This window comes from Ictalurus furcatus, chromosome 18, assembly GCF_023375685.1.
Source record: "Ictalurus furcatus strain D&B chromosome 18, Billie_1.0, whole genome shotgun sequence".
NCBI lineage: Eukaryota > Metazoa > Chordata > Actinopteri > Siluriformes > Ictaluridae > Ictalurus > Ictalurus furcatus.
This window is the reverse complement of record NC_071272.1, coordinates 7,688,202-7,707,981: the sequence shown is the minus strand read 5'-3', so window position 1 is coordinate 7,707,981 and position 19,780 is coordinate 7,688,202. Positions and strand designations below refer to the sequence as shown.

Genomic DNA, 19,780 nt, shown 5'->3' with positions numbered 1-19,780 from the left:
AGTTAGGGTTAACAACTCTGCCTTTCGTTTAGGTGCAGTCCTGGTGCAGCAACTCATGGCCGCTCTCATCGGCCACCATGCCGCTCTTTTTCCCCCAGACGAGGACAGTCCTGTTGCTCTTGAGTCGTGCAACAACAACAACGATCCCCTGAAACGCTCCACCACTGGACAACTGCAAAATAAAGAGAATAACAACACCACTAGCGTTCATCAGTGCACCTGGGAGGCGCCTGACTCTCCCGGACGGGCCTCTCTGGATAACGGCTCACCTCGTTCAGTCAGCCCAAGAAACGTTCCTGCTGTGGCGCGCTTTGAAGTGACCCGAAGCCCTCCTCTGACTGTAAAGAAGAACCCGGCGTTCATCAAAGGCAGTGGCATCGTCACCAACGGCTCCTTCAGCTCCTCGTCATCATCCTCAGCAGAGGAAAAGAGTCCGACCCTGGTGGGTATGGGTACACTACAGATGCGTCGCACTGGCGCACTCAAATCTCCAGGTACCAAGATGGGTGTGCAGAATGGCGGAGTGAGGATGGGCGTGTGCAGCACGGACATTGTCAACGGGACCCTCAACAGCCGAAACGGACTTTGGTCTCCTCCTGGAGGTGTGACACTGCGGGAGGTCAAATGCCGTGACGGAGAGCAGCAACAGAACCGTCTCTCGACGTATGACAATGTTCACGTACAGCAGACGCCGTGCACGAGCAACAGCTGCGAGGACAAGCAGAGCGTGGACAGCGCTACCTGGTCCACATCGTCTTGCGAGATCTCGCTGCCGGACGTCTCTGCATCCTGTCGCTCGTCCACTACTACATGCCCCGAGCAGGAGTTTACCTTCGAGGACCCTTTGCTGGATGAGGGTGAGAGGAGGAATGCTAATGCTAACGCCAACGCCAATGGCGGAGGTCGAGGCAGCAGGGGTACGAGTAGCAGTGAGAACAGTGAGGTGGCATTTCCTGTGAGCGGACACAGTGCCCTCCACAGTCTGGTGGCCAGTCTGAAGCAAGAGATGCTCAAACAGAAGAGCGAGTATGAGGCCAGGGTAAAGAGGTGAGACTATTTATGTTATTGTTATTGAACATTAAGTAAGGCATTACATAAGGAATAAAACACTCTGTGTCAGGATGTTATAGAAAAATGGCAAAACGATGAGGTGGAGTAACTGTCCAGTTATAGGCCACGCCCATTAGGACAGTTCAGCTGCCCGTTTGAGTGTTTTAACCCATTTCTATCCTTGTTAAAACATTACAGTCTGGAGCTGCGTAATTTGGAGCTGGAAGCTGAGTTGGTGAACCTACATGAGGAGCTGGAGCAGGAGCACAAGAAGTACACGATGGTAGAGATCAAACTGCGTAACGCCGAGCGTGCCAAAGACGACGCCGAGAAGCGCAACGAGATGCTGCAGAAGGAGATGGAGCAGTTCTTCTCCACCTTTGGAGATCTGACCGCTGATCCTCGCAGGCCGGAACGAGCCAACACCATCTGGATCCAGTGAGCAGGACTATACCAAGAACTGGATACCTGGATGTGGAAATCTTGGAATGTGTAGGCTTCAAATGTGACCGAACTGTCAAAAATGAAGCTCATTGAGCCAAAATGTGAAAACTGGACCAGCCAATAATGGCATAATAAGATTGTAACAGTGGGAGAACTGGTGGGAGAAACGGTTGGGGAGCTGAACAGGTGGATCCAAGTTGGGAGTCGGAAGTTCTTTGGTGGTGAAGTTTGAAAACTGGAGAATGTTTCTTTTCCCAAAGAAAGAAGGATGTAAGAGAACTGTTGAAGAAACATTATGGGTATTTGGTTGCATTATGGGTTATTGAGCTTTTTAATAGTCTAGAGCTTTACATGAAGAAGAACCAAGAATGTCACATCTTCATTTGTGATCCCAACCAAATCATGTCCTTGATCTCGGTTTCCTTGTTCCATGTCCTCGTGTACTCTGTGTATATAAAACAAAGCAATGTCGAAGAATTTTGATGCAAAACAAATGTATGTATAAAAAGCAAACTGAAATATTTTAATGTATGTCTGATATTTAAACTGAGGATTATTGACGTGTCACAATTTATTATTATTTTTTTTATATATATACCAAGCATTTTCCTTGCACTTAGCTTTTTTCTGGACACTATGGTACTGAAATTAAAGCTGGTGCTGTTTTTTTTTCCAGGCTCCATTTTGGATTCACATGTATTGGATTTGGCCCAACACAAAAGCATGAAGAAATACCTGTACATGTTTTAGAACATCTGGTAAACACTGTGTAGGTAACAGTCACCTCTAATGACTATTGCTAATGAGGGTCAAAGGTTATCCAATTGAGCATGTGCTGATATTCAAATTTTAGTATATAGTTTAGTACAAATTTATACACAGTTTGTGTCCGATGTTAGCTTTTTTAATTTTGCACTAAATGTACTGATATAGGTAACAAATATCACAAATCTGCCTCGCCCAAAATCATCCTATACTGTATTTGAAAATGTTCGTTCAATTTAAACGATTCATTCAGAATCGTTTTCTGATTCCTTCCGTTGCACAAAATTCAAACCTTGTTTCCCTGAATCTTGGTCATGACCGAAAGATTCACTGATTCAGACCCCAACCCACTGAACGCAAGTAGAGTGAATCTCATGACAAAAAGATTCACTGATTCAAACACACTGACCAGCTGAATGTGAGCAGAGCGAATCTCAGTCATGACTGAAAAGATTCACTGACTCAGGAGGCACAGAAGTAGCTTTGCCATACTTACAGACTCAGAGAGATACAGCTATAATGTAAACCTACGTCAAATATGTTTTGTAATCATATATTAAGGTTATTTACTGATGCTAGAGTCAGTCAGGAATGATTCGTTGCAAGGCTGTGATCAATACCAATTCGTTCACCTTGGTGACTCGTACAAAAAGTGTAAATCATTTGCAAACGTGTGTTTGTTTGTTTTTTGGTAGCCTTTTATCTGGGTTTACAATACTGTTATAATATAGTATCCTACACTCCCAGGAAATTACAATATTTTGTAATGTTTATCAAACTTTAAGGACTTGGATACATTTCAAAACTTCTCCAAGGGTGTCCAACAAAATGAGATGAAATGTGGAATAAGCCAAACAGCTGTCCTCGTGCTATCTGACCAACGAGACAGATTTAATCTCGGGAAATCCTCCGACTGAAAAAGAACACAAGGGGGAAGTGAGAATAACGTATACAACAATAATGTAATGTGAGTTGAGTTTCATGAGTTATTGTAGTCCTGATTATCAGCACATGCCCAACAGTAAAACATATTGATTCGTGCTTGTATGGAATCTTCTTCATCCTGTACGTCTTTTCAGGTGTGTTTTATTCTGCCTTCTCACTTTTGGATTTTTACTCAACGCTTTATTGAGCCTGCTGTAGCCACAGACACTCTGTACAATGTAAATTAAATTATGTGACCTTATTTACATGTGAGACTTTTGTTTTTTGTCATTAGCCATAATGGATGGGTTGTGGGTGATCCGAGTGTATAGTTGTAGAGACAAACTGAAGGTCTTATATTTTCCAACGAATAGTAAGTGGATGTTGCAGCATATCCTTGAGTTTGGATTACAGCATTCGTATCCTATAGGGATAGCCATAATAAGCACCTTTCAGCTGGAAAAATAAAATCTGCTAATGTCAAGATCGAGTCAGAAATTTGCAGAAGTGAGGGAAATAGCTAGATGAACATGGCACACATTCAAGGAAATAGAATTTTACAATCTTGCTTCACTTGTGTTAAACATTAGGAAGGGATGTGCAAATGTTTAACATAACTTTAGTTTTTTGTGAATGGTGGCTAATGTTGGATAAAAATCTGTGGTCATACTTTCTTCAGGACTGGGTGTGATTGGACAAACTTTCTGTAGCAGTGGGTGGGACTTGTCAGACTTTCTGTAGGAGTGGGTGGGATTGGTCAGACTTTCTGTAGGAGTGGGCGTGATTGGTCAGACTTTCTGTAGGATTGGACAAAATTGGTCAAACTTTCTGTAGGAGTGGGCGGGATTGGTCAGACTTTCTGTAGGAGTGGGCAGGACTTGTCAGACTTTCTGTTGGAGTGGGCAGGACTTGTCAGACTTATTGTAGGAGTGGGCGGGATTGGTCAGACTTGCTGTAGGAGTGGGCGGGATTGGTCAGATTTTCTGTAGGAGTGGGCGGGATTGGTCAGACTTTCTGTAGGATTGGACAAAATAGGTCAAACTTTCTGTAGAAGTGGGCAGGACTTGTCAGACCTTCTGTAGGATCGGACAAAATAGGTCAAACTTTCTGTAGAAGTGGGCAGGACTTGTCAGACCTTCTGTAGGATCGGACAAAATAGGTCAAACTTTCTGTAGAACTGGGCAGGACTTGTCAGACTTTCTGTAGCAGTGGGCGGGATTGGTCAGACTTTCTGTAGGAGTGGGTGGAATTGGTCAGACTTTCTGTAGGAGTTGGCAGGATTGGTTAGACTTTCTGTAAGCGGAATTAAATAAAGAAAAAACGGTTCTGCACTCACCTCTAATTTGATCTATATCAGTACAGTAAATATAGTATTGTAGGCCACTAAGAGATTCTCCCACTCCTCTCCAGACCTGAAAAAAGCTTTGGTGCTTCCTCCAAATAAGTCTAAAAGAGAACCAGTTGTCTTTTCATCCAAGAACCCAGAGAAGAGCTTGTTTTCACACTGCCTGTTCAGGACCTGAGGAATGCATCGTCTAAAAAAAAAACCCTCTCTCTGCACCTTTTCACTCTCAGATAATAGGCTTAGAACAGCCTGACAGCGAATGATCGGCCTGTGAGTTCCCCTCTGAGCTGCTACAGACGGGAAAGGATCCAGGAATATTTTCACGCCACGCTTGAGCCAAAGAACACAAACCAAAGTGTACATAATGGCATATTATTTGTGCAAGGATAGTCCTTTGTCATGTATTCTTTGGCTCGGGTTCTGTTGTCTTTCTGTTTTTCAATGGGAAACGTCTCAAAAGATGGCGGCATCCTGCTGGAGGCAACAGAACGATTCAAATTAAAATAGGCTTGGTTAACACCATGGGAAGGGATTTTTGGTAATTGAAAGAAGGAGCCATGGGCAGGCATCCTATATGCTTCGGCTTACTTGGGCCCGAAAATGCAATCAAGTACATAAACAAGCCTTGTTTAAAGCTACCAGAGGTGAGATTTTGGAACGTCGCCCTCTCTGGTCAAAAATGTTATTGCAACTGTCTTATGGACAAACATTTCATAATGTCAGTTATGCTGTGTTCTTCCATTTGTGCCAAAGTGCATAAGGCACACATAGTAGTATAGTATACCTAAATACAGTAGTAATTACACAAATTGCATAAACCACTTAATAAGGACTTGTTGTTTAGATGCCATCAACTGGTTAGCCCAAACAGCGAATGCCTGATCAAGCAGGAGTGCTCATGAAAGCACCACACAACCCCAACCTAGCTAGCAAAAATATACTATACTGACCAAAATTATAAATCTTGGTTGTAGCTGATTTGTGTTTTTTTTTTTTAATTACCTGATCTGTGCTTTTTCTGTATTTCATGCTCGAGTCTGTCAAAAGCCCATGTAGTACTAGCATGATATTTAACTAGCTAAACTAAGCAATAATACAAACTCCACAATAAGGATAAGTCAGCTGAATGTCATCTATAATTTGCTCACTTTCCACCAAATTAGAGAAGAAATAAATCCATTACCTGTTCAGCAAGAAAGTGTTACTGTCACTGTCTCTCTCCTGATTGGCTGTGGCTCCTGCCAGTCACTGTGTAGCCAGACTTCTTTCATGCCTGAAGTTGGGTTGTGATGCCGTTTGATGTATCTGAGCTGGCGTATGACACGTGCGTTCAAATTTCCAACCAATTCTGATCCGATCCACCTCGACACAGCTCTGACTGTGAATTATATTGCCATTTAAATATATGTAGTTTTAAATCGTACGTTATATTTTCTGGGACTATTATTTGTGGGCATACAAATCCGTTTTTGATTAAACCGATAAGTACATTTCGTGAACAGAAGCCATGCAGTGAGTTTGTGGTGTGTTTCTGTATGATGAATAATACAGGGAGCAGAAAGGCAGCATTAGTCTAACAGGCATTTAGATGATGCTGTAATTACAGCACCATATTTTTGAGTTCACTTCAAGAGTAACAGCTGGTCTGAATCATTTCCCATTGATTTATCCCAAGAGCTAATTAAACCAAAAGAACAAGACCAATTTACATTTAAAACATCCTCATTATCATAGCATGGAGGGGAAACAAAAATGAACACCAAGGAATAATAACTAAAAGGTCAAATTGGTATGAATAAATCTAAATGGATTTTGGGTTTTTTATTTTATTTTAGGTGCTGATAAAAAGAGCAGATATTGTTCATAACCAAACCTTCATTAGTGGCATTGTATTTGATATAATGGTATTAGCATGAAAATTGGAACAGGAGTTGAATCTGTTTGAGTGTACAAATGAGGAGGTGAGAAAAACTGGACAGACTAAAGGACTAAAGCACTGCTGCATCGCTCTCTTTAGGCAAAGCGAGGGCCAAATCCCACTGCACCACTCTCAATACAGCCTTGTGGGTAATGTAGGAAACCATTAACAAATGCAAAACAAATATTGGATGCCATTCAATGATATAATATTTCATATGCAAGTCATTCAGGGTGGACACAAACTCAAGAAAGGAAGTCCTCAATTCCAGGGTCAAAGGAAGTGTTTATTTTCAACCACACACATATATTTATTTATACACAGAGTACCTTTAAAATGTCGAGTGCCAACAGCGGTTCGTGATGCTGGTTTTTTTCAGTACCTTGACTTATTATTATTTTTTTAAATTGTCCCCTTATGTGTCTGTATATTAATTTGATCTTAACAAGGGAATGAAAAATGCCGTCGGATTCTCACAATTCTTACAATCTTGAACAGAATGGCTCACTGACAGCACAGAAAGAGTGTGTGTGTGTGTGTGAGTGAGAGAGAGAGAGCATTTTCCCAAGAAATCAGTTCAATTTTACATCACCATGAGAGTTCTTACGTTCACAGTACAACCGCACACCTACGTTTAGAAGAGTCCCCACCTCCGGTCTGTACTCGTAAGTGTTTTATTGTGAGATCGTGATGGTTGAAAATTTAAATAAATAAATAAATAAATAATTGAATGTACAATGGAATTATGTACCACTGATTAGTGCTGTCTGTATTGCTGTGTTGGTTTTTGACCTCAAAATGACAACAGTACTTTCAAACAAAATAAATAAAACTGTGGTGACATTTAAACGTCAAGATACATTACTGTACTTATACAAATTCATAATTTAACATGATGCACTGGAGTAATTTTGTGACGTGTCATTTATGAGAGTCGGCTCTTTGAGTCGACTCTTTTACGTGAACGTTGAGGGTCGACTCGCATACAGTTTATGAGACTTGTAGACTCTTGCAATGCCGTGTAATATTTTCAGGTGTATTACTAGAGGCGGTGAGATTTTAAAACCTTTGAATGTCACAGCACAGCCACAGCCGGTGTAAGAACTATCACGGAACAATCGCAGGTCAAATGAGCAATGAGTCATTTAAGAGATGAAGGAGTCGACTCTTATTTGTGAGCTGAATCGAATGACCTGACTCACTTTTTATGTAATGACATGAGATGTATTTCTGTAATCTATATGTAATATGTATATTGTAATTTATTGTAAAACGTATTATTTATCATTTAGAATTTAGAAGACACTTTGTTTAGCTGTAGTATTTAGCCAAAATCGTACCGATCGTATTGCGGAATCAAACTATACAGTACAGCACTAACAAGTCCTCAGTGTACTCTCTCAGAAAAAGAATAAGAGAAAAAAAGAATCGTGTTATTAAAGGTAAATCGGTCAGGACCATGGATCCACCAGCAGTCGAGAAGGGAACTATGGCCATTCCAGGTAAAGAAAAGAACCCAAAACAAATGGTACCTTCCAGATAACATGAGTAAGCACTTGAAGAAACAATTAAGCAATTGTTCCTGTGTGTTTTTAATAATACCAGCTTAATTCCGCATGATTACAACTCATTTTTATTTCATTCATGCCTGAAAAAGCAACAGATGCTCGTTTCTTTGTAATGAATATAAAGCAGCATAGAGTTTAAATGTAATTAATAATGTAATTAATTAATAATAAAAACACACACACATCAGATGACATTCAATGTTAACCACGACACCGTCATTCATTTGTGAAGACATTTTGAGTAAAAATTCCCATATTCTGAGGACAGAAATACAGGCCAAACGTTGTCCAATAAACACCAATGTACACACTGTGGTAGGTGGCAAAGCCAAGAACTAAATCTCAGGTTTGTTTGGAGAAATTTGTGTCAGGGTTTTCAGACACACGACACATACTGTATCCCTTAACTTTTACAGGATGTTACAAATGAAACTTAATCAATCTTCAGATTCGCATCGTCAGCACAGAATGAATCAGATTTGTGGCACCATTTAGAAGAGATTTGGAAGATTTTGGAAAAAAAAAAATCCAAGATCAACCCTGTTTCTGACCCAGATGTGTGTGTGTATATATATACACATACATACAACCCCAATTCCAAAAAAAGTTGTGATGCTGTGTAAAATGTAAATAAAAACAGAATGCAATGATTTGCAAATCTCATAAACCTGTATGTTATTCACAACAGAACATGGGAAACATATCAAGTGTTTAAACTGAGGAAATGTACCGTTTTAAGAAAAAAATATGGTACTTTTGAATTTCATGGCTCAAAATAGTTGTGGGGGTCAACAAAAGGCTGGAAAAGTAAGTGTTAGTAAATAGAAACAGCTGGAGGTTAATTGGGAACAGGTCAGTAAGATGATTGGGTATAAAAAAAAGGATCTTAGAGACGCAGAGTCTTTCAGAAGTAAAGATGGTCAGAGGTTCACCAGTCTGCGAAAAACTGCAGATTGTGGAACAATTTCAGAATAATGTTCCTCAATGTAAAATTGCGAAGACTATGAATCTCTCATCGTCTACTGTACATAATATCATCAAATATTCCGAGAATCTGGAGAAATCTCTGTGAGCAAGGGATGAGGGTGAAAATCAATATCGCATGTCGGTGATCTTTGGGCCCTCAGGCAGCACTGCATTAAAAACAGGTATGATTCTGTAATGGAAATCACTGCATGGGCTCAGAAACACCTCCAGACCTCACTGTCTGTGAACACAGTTCGCCATGCCATACACAAATGCTGGATAAAGCTCCATCATGTAGAGAAGAAGCCATACGTGAACATAATCCAGAAACACCGTCGTTTTCTCTGGGCCAAAGCCCATTTAAAATGGACTGAGGCAAAGTGGAAAACTGTTCTGTGGTCAGATGAATTGAAATCTGAAATTCTTTTGGGAAACCATGGACGCTGCGTCCTCTAAACTAAAGAGGACTAAAAAGGAGAGGGACCATCCGGCTTTTTAATCAGCGCTCAGTTCAAAAGCCTGCGTCTCTGATGGTATGGGAGTGCATTAGCGCCTATGGAATGGGCAGCTTGCACATCTGGAAAGGCACCAGCAATGGTGAAAGGTATATACAGGTTTTAGAGCAACATACTGTATTGCTTCCATCCAAATTCCATCCCATCTTTACTTCTGAGAGACTCTGCCTCTCTAAGATACTCTTTTTATACCTTTTATACCTTTATCACCTGCTCCCAATTAACCTAATTAGTTGCAAAATGTTTCTCCATCTGTTTCTTTTTACTAACACTTACTTTTCCAGCCTTTAACAGATGTGTTGTGGCCATGAAATTCAAAATTACCTTATTTTTTTCTTAAAATGCTACATTTCCTCAGATTACACATTTGATATGTTTTCTATGCTCTTGTGAATAACACATGGGTTTATGAGATTTGCAAATCGTTGCGTTCCATTTTTAATTTACATTTTACACAGTGTCCCAGCTTTTTTGGAACTGGGGCTGTATGTATATATGTATACACATACACAGGTTGTGTTTTGGAAAATAGATTGTAAAAAAAAATACATCACAGCGCACCACATTCGTCTCATCCTAATCTATCGAATCAAAGTGAATACACAACAGAACAGTTTACAACTAGTTACTATTGAAATACAAACGCTACTATATGTGGTGTATTTGTGTGTGTGTGTGTGTGTGTGTGTGTGTGTGTGCACCCTGTTGTAAAAATGTTTTATTGATGGCCTGGAGACCTCTCAGAACCCGTCACAGTGTGATAATTTTCACATTGTTGTGTTTTTCTTTTTCAGCAAAGAGCGAAAGCAAAATGGCAGCACCTGTGTATCAACATCAGTGTTTAAAATGTCAGTATTTACAACAGAAATCTGCACATCTTGAATTGGCCATGCAAACAAAATTAATCAAATAAATATATAATAATTTCAATGGCAATCGTGAGAATGGTGTTAAAGAAAAATACTTGGTTGTTTGTCTGCAGAGATTTCAGCCTTGGAGCGGTTTCTTATAAGTGACTATTTGTGACCAGTTAAATGTCGTAGAAATAAAAATCATTTCAGGAATAAGACAATTACAGATGTTTGGTTGGCCTCTACATTTTTTTTATCGTCAGAATTAACAATACATTTTCTACACACACAGTACCAAGAAGAAAAACAGAAACAAAAGAATAATTTTCTTAGGTATTCCTCAGGGTTCACCACTGGAGCCAATTAAATTTGTCCTCAAAATGCAATTTTAAGCTATATTTGTGAAATTTTTTTTACATTAATTGTAAACATTAAATCCCAAAATCAAAGTGTTCAACACTAACAAATAAATTTAGCCATGTAGTCCTCAGCATATGTGCTCAGAAAAAGAAAAGTACACCAGTCAGGACCATGGTTCCAACGATAGTGATAGTGGCCTTTCTGGGTAAATAAAATAAAGTAAAATAAAACGGTACGTTTCAATTAGATCGTGAGCACTTAAAAGGTACAATTACATCAATTGTGCCTAGATAGACACGCACTGTCCGTCGTTTTGAAAGTGTGGAATTTCTACATGCACAGTACTATGAAGAAAATGAAATCAAGGCTTTAAACATTATTGTAGGTATTCCTCAAGGTTCAATGTTCCAGGCCAATAAAAATTTACTTCAAAATTACAGAGCCCCTCCCTTGTGACATCCTTACTTAATAAAAACAATGCATAGCCACGATCATTAGGTTGTGGCCACAGCTAAACATAACTTACGGCCACATCTTAATAATGAATGATCATTATGCTGGACACAATCATGTATATACAGGGTTTTACAATATCTGCTGCATGCTTGGAGGGGAAAAAAGCTGCCACTTGTCTGGTTTAGTAGTGTAGACACTAGAGAGGTTTACATGCACATTTTCTTATTAATTACTGCACGTAACAGTAGATAACAGTAGTTAAGAGTTTGGTGGTTAATGTAAAACCCTGTATATACAGTACATGCACACCAGTTTGAGCGCACAACACAATGATCATCCCTGCATTTAATTATCTCGGTCCCTTGCGTTATTAACTTGTGGCCACACATTAGAATCTTGTTCCCTAACGTTATTAAGTCATGGCTATAACTTAATTTTCTCGTTCCTTTTCATAAGTAAGTAGTGACCATGATTTATTTATCTTATACCCCTACACACTTTACTAACTCATGGCTACGACATAATTATCTCATTCCCTTACTTTACTAACTCATGGCTACGAGATAATTATCTCGTTCCCTTACTTTACTAACTCATGGCTACGAGATAATTATCTCTGTCCCTTACTTTACTAAGTCATGACTACGAGATAATTATCTCATTCCCTTACCTTACTAACTCATGGCTACGAGATAATTATCTCATTCCCTTACTTTACTAACTCAGGGCTACAAGATAATTATCTCTGTCCCTTACTTTACTAAGTCATGACTACGAGATAATTATCTCTGTCCCTTACTTTACTAAGTCATGACTACGAGATAATTATCTCATACCCTTACTTTACTAACTCATGGTTACTACTTAATTATCTCGTTCTCTTACTGTAGTAACTCATGGCTACAAGATAATTATCTCATTCCCTTACTTTACTAACTCATGGCTTTGACTTGATTATCTCATTCCCTTGCATTTGTAGTAATGGCCATGATTTATTGAACTCATTCCCTTACTTTACTAAGTTATGGCTGCAACTTAATTATATCATTCCCTCACATAGTCATGGCTACGTCTTAATTATCTCGTTCCCTTACTTTACTAAGTCATGGCTACGAGATAATTATCTCATCTGCTTACTTTACTAACTCATGGTTACTACTTAATTATCTGGTTCCCTTACTTTACTAAGTCATGACTATGATATAATTATCTCATCCCCTTACTTTACTAACTCATGGCTTTGACTTGATTATCTCATTCCCCTGCATTTGTAGCAGTGGCCATGATTTATTGAACTCATTCCCTTACTTTACTAAGTCATGGCTGCAACTTAATTATCTCATTCCCTCACATATTCATGGCTACGTCTTAATTATCTCCTTCCCTTACTTTACTAAGTCATGGCTACAAGATAATTATCTCGTTCCCTTACTTTACTAAGTCATGGCTACGAGATAATTATCTCATTCCCTTTCCTTACTACGTCATGTTTACGATTTAATAATATAATTCCCACACATTACTAAGTTTTGGCCATGCATTATTTTTATTAAGTAGGGTTGTCACCAGCAGGGCCAGTACAAAATGCAATTGTACTATGTGGCACAGGAATGTTAAATGCCGTGTAAATTGCAGAACGTCCTTTTTTTTTTTTTTTTTTAAATGACCACTATTAGGAATCATAAATGGCTCTATTTAATTTAACAATCTGTATAAGCAAACAAAAAAAATATGTGCGTTTCATTCCTTTATTAAAATGATTTGGTACACAGGTCAAATCAGACAAGTAAAGGTACAAAACAAAAAATTATTATGATCCATTTTTTACTGTGTACTTCATGACATTTATTGAATAAGGCTTATCATTAACCTATAACTGGAAAAGAAAAAGAAAAAAACATCAGGCGCGTGAGTAAAGGTTGAGGTTTCATTTACAATACATTATTTAGAAATGCAACAATTATATGTCAGGGTTCATTCTTTTTTTTTTCTTTTTTTTTCTCATAGGACAGGGAAGGAGATGGTTTTTGAGATCTGGTGATTATGTGCATACTTAGACAAGGAGGTTAGAAGAAGGAAGAGACCCGACAAACCAGGCACCGTCAACGTACGACAACTCTGAATTACCTGCAATGTTCAAATTGTGACAGAGCCACTGCCTGTGCAACCTCGCCTGATCTCCCTCCACGCTTCACTGCTCTTGGAATTATTTTTGATAAATAAGAGGAAACTGCATTATTTCAAAGGCACTACCCGAATTCAGGCAAACGCATGCGTTCAATAAATAAAGCCCACTTCTTCCGGATTCCTCCTCTTTAGGTAGTAAGTCCGTTTGGATTCCATTCAGACGACGAAATGTCAAAAACGCAAAGACGGCTAGTCAGATGGACGTGCACCAGGAACGCAAAAACGAAACGATCCGAACGCAAAGTTAAGAGAATGAGGTATTGTTGACACAGAGCTCACTTTGAAGTTGCAAGATTGGGCGGGGGGGGGGGGGATGGGATAGAGCCCTTTCCTGAACATGCAACAGCTTGTAAGAGAACAGATCGGCGGTGTCAGAGGTCAGGGGATGTCATGCAAAGCAGCGAGTAAGGTGAAACAGTGGATGTATTATGATCTCAGCACATGCATGCTCATAGTGCACTCAACACGCTCTGAGGAAATATAGAGTATGCATGTGTAGAAACTAAGAAACTGTTAAAAAAAAAAAAAAAAACACCCAAAAGAAAATCAAGATGGAGGTCAGGGTTGCCAGGTCAAGATTTCCAGCACATCCAGTACAACACTGCCCTCCCCCCCAAAAAAAGTTCAGTCTTTGCCCAGTGGTCTGCGTGCATTTCTTTGCAGTATCTGCAATTCGCAAAAACAAATGAATCGCTCTTTCCCTTCTAATATTTCCGATAGATCTACAACAGAAATGGTTCTGTACATCGTAGATATGCTGATACTCTCTCCGCACTTGCACATTCCCTTTGTTTGCCTGCGATCACCAGTGTTTGCGGTGATATCGTGCTCGCAATCTTGTCCCAAAACTAAAACAAGCACGATTTGGTGCGAAAATGCAATCCTGCAATCCCGGCAACCCTGATGGAGGTTAATGAGTGACAGTACTTGTTCCCTCACAATGGCTTCTTGCAGAACACAAGGACACACACACACACATACACACGACCACTTCGCCAGCGTAAAACCCTTCCGTTCGCCTCGCAGCTCCCAGCAGATTTCATTTCCTTACATGGTATACAAATATACTGAGTTATGTTTATATTTATAAGCGTTAATTTTTTTTTTCTCTGGTCATGCAAGAAGACTACAGGCAAGGGCAACTAAAGGTCAAAGCGGTGATGTGGCAAGGTGCGCAAGACAACTCCCGATACTGGCCGTCAGTCCCATTCATGCCTTGCAGCTGTACAGAATTACATATATACAAGAGATAGAGGGGTTTTTTGTTTTTTTTTTACGTTCACATCCAGAAAAACACATCGTCTTCGGGTCAAATTTTGGCGTTTATTAAGAGGTTCAGAAACAGACAAATCCGCCGTATAACGGGTGGGGGGTGGGGGTGGGGAGTGATATTCATATGTATATATTTGAGTAGCGAGAAACACAAAAGCCCACCTTGCCACATCGACTGAAGAAGCACAGAAAGCTTGCGGTTTACTCGGGATCATCCAGATTAACGTATTAATGTACACTTCACAGAGATGCCTCGGTAAGCATTATATTATTTGTTTTTGGGGTTTTTTTCATTATCAGATGCCATATGAAGGGAGTATAAAGCAAAGCAACTAGTGAGAGAGTCATTAATATACACATACATGAGCATCTTTTTTTTTTCCATTTTCTTAGTTTGCTTTGAATAATAATGCAGGCTTTATTATTTATTTTCCCGTTATTCCTAAATTTATCGTTTCGATAACAGAATCCAATCTGTGGATTACAATGAGAATATTTGAGCAACTTCTTTTTTTTTTTTTTTTTTTGCAGAGTAGTGGATCGGATAGGATAGGCGTTTGGATAGACGTTTTATTTTCGGGGTTTTTTTCTTTCTTTTTTTGGTGCGTGAAATCATTCAGATCACCTCCTGAAGAAGGCGGGGTTGCGCAGGCAGGCGGTTAGTCACCTGCAGCAGCCGAGCGGCCCGGCCGAGGTCTCCAGGCTGCTGTCCGTGTCGGAGGCCAGGGTCTGGTCGGTGCTCATGGACGAGATGTCGTTGACGGACGAGGACGGAGGGAGGCTTTCGCTGCTGTTCACGGCTGCACCTGTGCTACGGGGAAGGAGCGGAGAGAAGGAAATGGTTATAAAAAATTAAATAAATCACAAAAAAAACAACAGAAGAGAATCATGAGGTGGAGGGAGTAGAGACACATGGTTGGTTGACATGTCTCATGTCTTTGAAGTGTCTCATTGAGAAGCACCTTAAATCTGATTTGAAATGTGGTAACAATTTTTAAAACTTGTCTACTTCATCTTCCTAATCTTCCTCATCTTCCTCACCTGGCAGCATAACACACGCTGATGAAAGGGCTATCTGCCCCTTCCAAATACATGAGATTACAGATGCGCACGATTGGCTAGTGTCACTGTGATTGACAGGGGAGAGAGAGTACGCCCCTCCCACCCACAGCGCACAGTCAAATCTTTGCTTTTTTGGACTTTAGGTCATGGATGGCTGTGGCACTGTGGGCATTCGAACCGTTTTCTCATGGCTTCTTTTCTCCACATTTCTGGAATATTGTGCGAGGCCTCACAATATTTCCGTAAAGATTTTTTTCACGCCTACGTATGACGATGAGGGACAAGATCTTGCAACTCTGACAATCATGGCTGCTCAATAAAACTCTGAAGAAATGCGGGACATTTACGTATTGTTTAATCCTCTGTGGATTTTCCACCAATGCTACCCACCAACGTTGTGTGGTTTGAACACCAGAAGCTGATCCCAACGGGAATCATGGCTCATTTCAGTGAATCAGTGAGTCAGATTATTTGACTCAGCTCACCAATAAGAGTCGACGCATCACTCCCAAATACTTTGTTCTAGACCAGATGAAGTTTGAAATATCTTGAAAGAAGGGATTTTTAGAGTAAATGATCACATCGAAGACATAAAGAGCGGACTCATTCTCAAATCAATAGATCTTCGGATGAGCCCGAAATGGGAATTTCTGAAACGTTGATGAGACACAGAGACACTAGATGGAGCTGAAGCGCTGCAAGATAAACATCAATCCAGACCCTCACTCTCAATGTGCTCTCAGAACTGCAGGACAAGAGAATAAAAGGACTGGAAACAGGTCAGTAAATCAAAATAATGTCCAAGAGAGTTGCTGCTCTGGCTAAATATCTTTAAAAAAAAAATCATTTTGTTAAACAGGTAAAACATGCTAAAGGGTCATATAAATGAAACGTGCTGCTACGCGTCATTTTAACTTGAGAGATTCTCTTCCAACTCTTTGGTCTTCCTTGATCATTAATCCATTAATGATGTATATAAGTTTCATTAATTTCCTTTAATGGTGTCAATTTATATTGTTCCATTATACCACAGTGGTACTGAATTCTGGATTGTGATTGGTCAGAAGGTGTGGATATATTTTCTGACAGGTTTATACTGTAGTAATGCGCTCGTTCGAATACTTTATTGTTTCTATGGTAACAGCTCATTCATAGGGACTTGTACAGTGCACACGGGCTAGCGTAGGATCATTTAAGCCTAATAATAAACATTTTAAATAGACAGGAAAATGTGGGATGTTTTCTGTAAGGAGATCTGTAGCTAAAGTCTTCAGTTTCAACTATTTATAAAAGTCCGATGTGTGAAGCTTCATCTTCAGTTTACAATTTATTTATTTAGATTTTTTTTTTGGTCTTATTAACTTCAAGAGAGAGAATAACGAGAGTCTGGGGAGGGAACGACTCTTTAGAGTTGCTATAACGTAAGTGAGTATAGGAACTAAAGTGTTTCATGGACGTTCCACAGTTTTTTTTAACTATAAATGGGTCATAATATTATTTAAGTGTCACTCTTTAATAATAAACAGTTGTTATTGATGATTGCTGTAGTATAAGAGGACATACATATTTGGGGACATGCTGTTATAGGAAACAGGAAGGAAACTTTATGACAACATGACAATAATCAACACATTTTTCAGCAATATCTATCATTTCCTAATGAGTGACTTAACACTAAAATTTAATAAATAAATAAATAAATAAACCAGTAAATATGGGACGTTCTGTTTCGCAACCACTGAGCTAAAGCTAAAGGTAAAACTACTTCACTGAAATTCACATCACTATGATCTGCTTATACTTGAGTGTTTCCACATTTAAACCAGATTAATTTAAATCCGAATCGAGTTCAAGCAGGAATGAGATCAGATCAAAGTGCATCCAATCACCGAAAACTAATTCCCTGTGTTTAACCCTTCAACCTCCAGTCCTCTTCCTATATCCTGTCTGAATAAACGATGCCATATAGAGGATGTGTACGGGTGTACGGTGGCTTGAGCAGGCCATAAATCTGACATTAATGAGCTCAATGCTACAAGGGACATGTGATGCAGCAGTCCCCAGTAATATCAAAAAGAGAAGCAGAATTTATGAGAGGCATCGGTTTCAATTGTGTGGTCTGGGAGTGTTAAACAAACGGCAGCGTTTAGCCGGGTCAACACTCGGGGCGGAGTTGTCGCTAGAGGGGATACAGAAGATCAAGAACATCATGCTGACTCAAAGCCTCAGGCTGCAGTGATTGTGGAACTGATACAACAACAACAAATATGCTACATGCCCATATCAAGTCATAACTTGCTATATTGAGATATTATCTTATTATTTTAACTTAATATCTCATTATTGTATGTTTGTAATTTGAGATAATGAGATAACGTTAATACATGAAAATAATGAGATATTAAATAAAAAATAAGATAATGTCTTAAAATAACAAGACAGTAAGTCAAAATAATAAGATAATAATGTGAAATGGTAAGTTAGTAAATCAAAATAAGGAGTTGCTAAATAAGGAGTTGCTATAATGAGATATAATGGTCAGAATATTGAAATACTATTTTGAAATAACAAGGTAATATCTTGAAATAACATCACTGTGAAAACAAGTTACTAAACCAGATCAACAAGATAATGTCATGAAATAATGAGTTACTAAGTCAAAATAATGATGAGATAATAATGAGATAATGTCTAGAGATAATGAGTTTAAGTCAAAATTAGATAGATAGATTTGTGAAACATCTAAATAATGAGATAATATTTTGAAACAATGAATTCAAAATAATGATGAGATAATGAGATAATATCTTGAAATAACAATTTAGTAAGTCAAAATAAGTTAAAAGATAGACAGACAGACAGACAGACAGACAGACAGATAGATACAGTGCCCACTAATATTGGCACCCTTGGTAAACATGAGCATATAGATAGATAGATAGATAGATAGATAGACAGACAGACAGACAGACAGACAGATTTAAAAAATGACAGCAATTCAAAAAAACATTTTCACACCTTGAGTTTCAGGGCTTCTGTACATATCAACAGGACGAGAGAGAGAGACAGCATTTGTTTTGCTGTGCATGAAATGACATGGTCAATCAAGCACTGAGTTCAATTTCAGCCTAAACATTGCAGTGAAATACAGCCACGCTGGAGCTGTCGAGCTGCAATGCGTCTGCTCGGCTCAGCACAAGCACCATCCATCTGCTTAATTAAAGGCGGGGGGAGTGAGAGCTTGAGACAGAGCGTGAGACAGAGAGTGAGACAGATACTGAGAGCGACGCAGGGATGTGAGGATTTTAAAGAAACGACGCTGCATGATGAGATTTTACATGCTCGTGCAGCATCCGTATCATGACGGAGACAAATCCTGAGAGCACAAGAGCGAGAATGAAGACGGACGTGTAGTTTATCTGAGCTGCACACTGAGACACCAAATCTCTTTTTTCCTGCAGCGCTGCAGCCATTTGGACAGCAGCCAAGAAATAATGCATGCGTCTTCAATAAAACACTGCCCTCCGCGGGCCATGTGAGAAAACACAGGCTGGAAAAGATTTTTTAAAAAATGATCAAAAATAGAGATGTTTTTATACAATTGAGCGAAAATGTGTGCTTCAAGTCTGAGTAAAAGTGTGTAAAAACGACTGGGGTCATACATAAACACACAAGCAATAAACTTCTTAATTAACCATGCTCACAAAATACATACTAAATTCGTTAATTAAAACTGTTGTGTTTTAATTAATGCATTTTAAATAATGAATCAAATAACGAATGGATAATGAAGACTTGCACATGTTCAAGTATAAATAATACATGAAAGAATGCATTATTAATATATAATTAGTGGTTAATTGTCATAACTGAGCTTGAATGCTGGGTGCCAATATTTACAATCACTGACCTGAGTTTTTACATGAAAACGTAATGCGAAATTAGCGTAGTATACGGATTATCATAATTATCATAATTGTATTTTAATGAGCTTAATTATAATGGTGTGAGTGCGTGCATATTTTATATCCGTGTGAAAAAATTCACAAAGATATAAAAACAATGTAAGCAAATGTATGTAATTTCCCATTTAACTT

General features: G+C 39.0%; 2 protein-coding genes across 13 annotated transcripts in view; one reads left to right on the top strand and one right to left on the bottom strand.

Moving 5' to 3' along the window:
- Positions 1-2,044, top strand: part of arhgap24 (Rho GTPase activating protein 24) — a 101,606-nt gene extending 99,562 nt beyond the window's left edge. For all 5 annotated transcript variants that reach the window (XM_053649670.1, XM_053649671.1, XM_053649673.1 and 2 more), the window contains 2 exons: positions 33-1,047; positions 1,249-2,044. In XM_053649670.1, the coding sequence (XP_053505645.1) occupies positions 33-1,047; positions 1,249-1,492 (1,259 nt within the window). In that variant the 3' untranslated portion in view covers positions 1,493-2,044. The remainder of the gene's footprint in view (positions 1-32; positions 1,048-1,248) is intronic.
- Positions 2,045-12,615: 10,571 nt separating this feature from the next.
- Positions 12,616-19,780, bottom strand: part of mapk10 (mitogen-activated protein kinase 10) — a 61,122-nt gene continuing 53,957 nt past the window's right edge. For 6 of the 8 annotated variants that reach the window (XM_053648423.1, XM_053648424.1, XM_053648418.1 and 3 more), the window contains one exon: positions 12,616-15,427. In XM_053648423.1, coding sequence (XP_053504398.1) covers positions 15,285-15,427 — 143 coding nt within the window. In that variant the 3' untranslated portion in view covers positions 12,616-15,284. Of the gene's footprint in view, positions 15,433-19,780 lie in introns of all 8 variants that reach the window. The other 2 variants (XM_053648425.1, XM_053648426.1) reach the window with 2 other exon arrangements.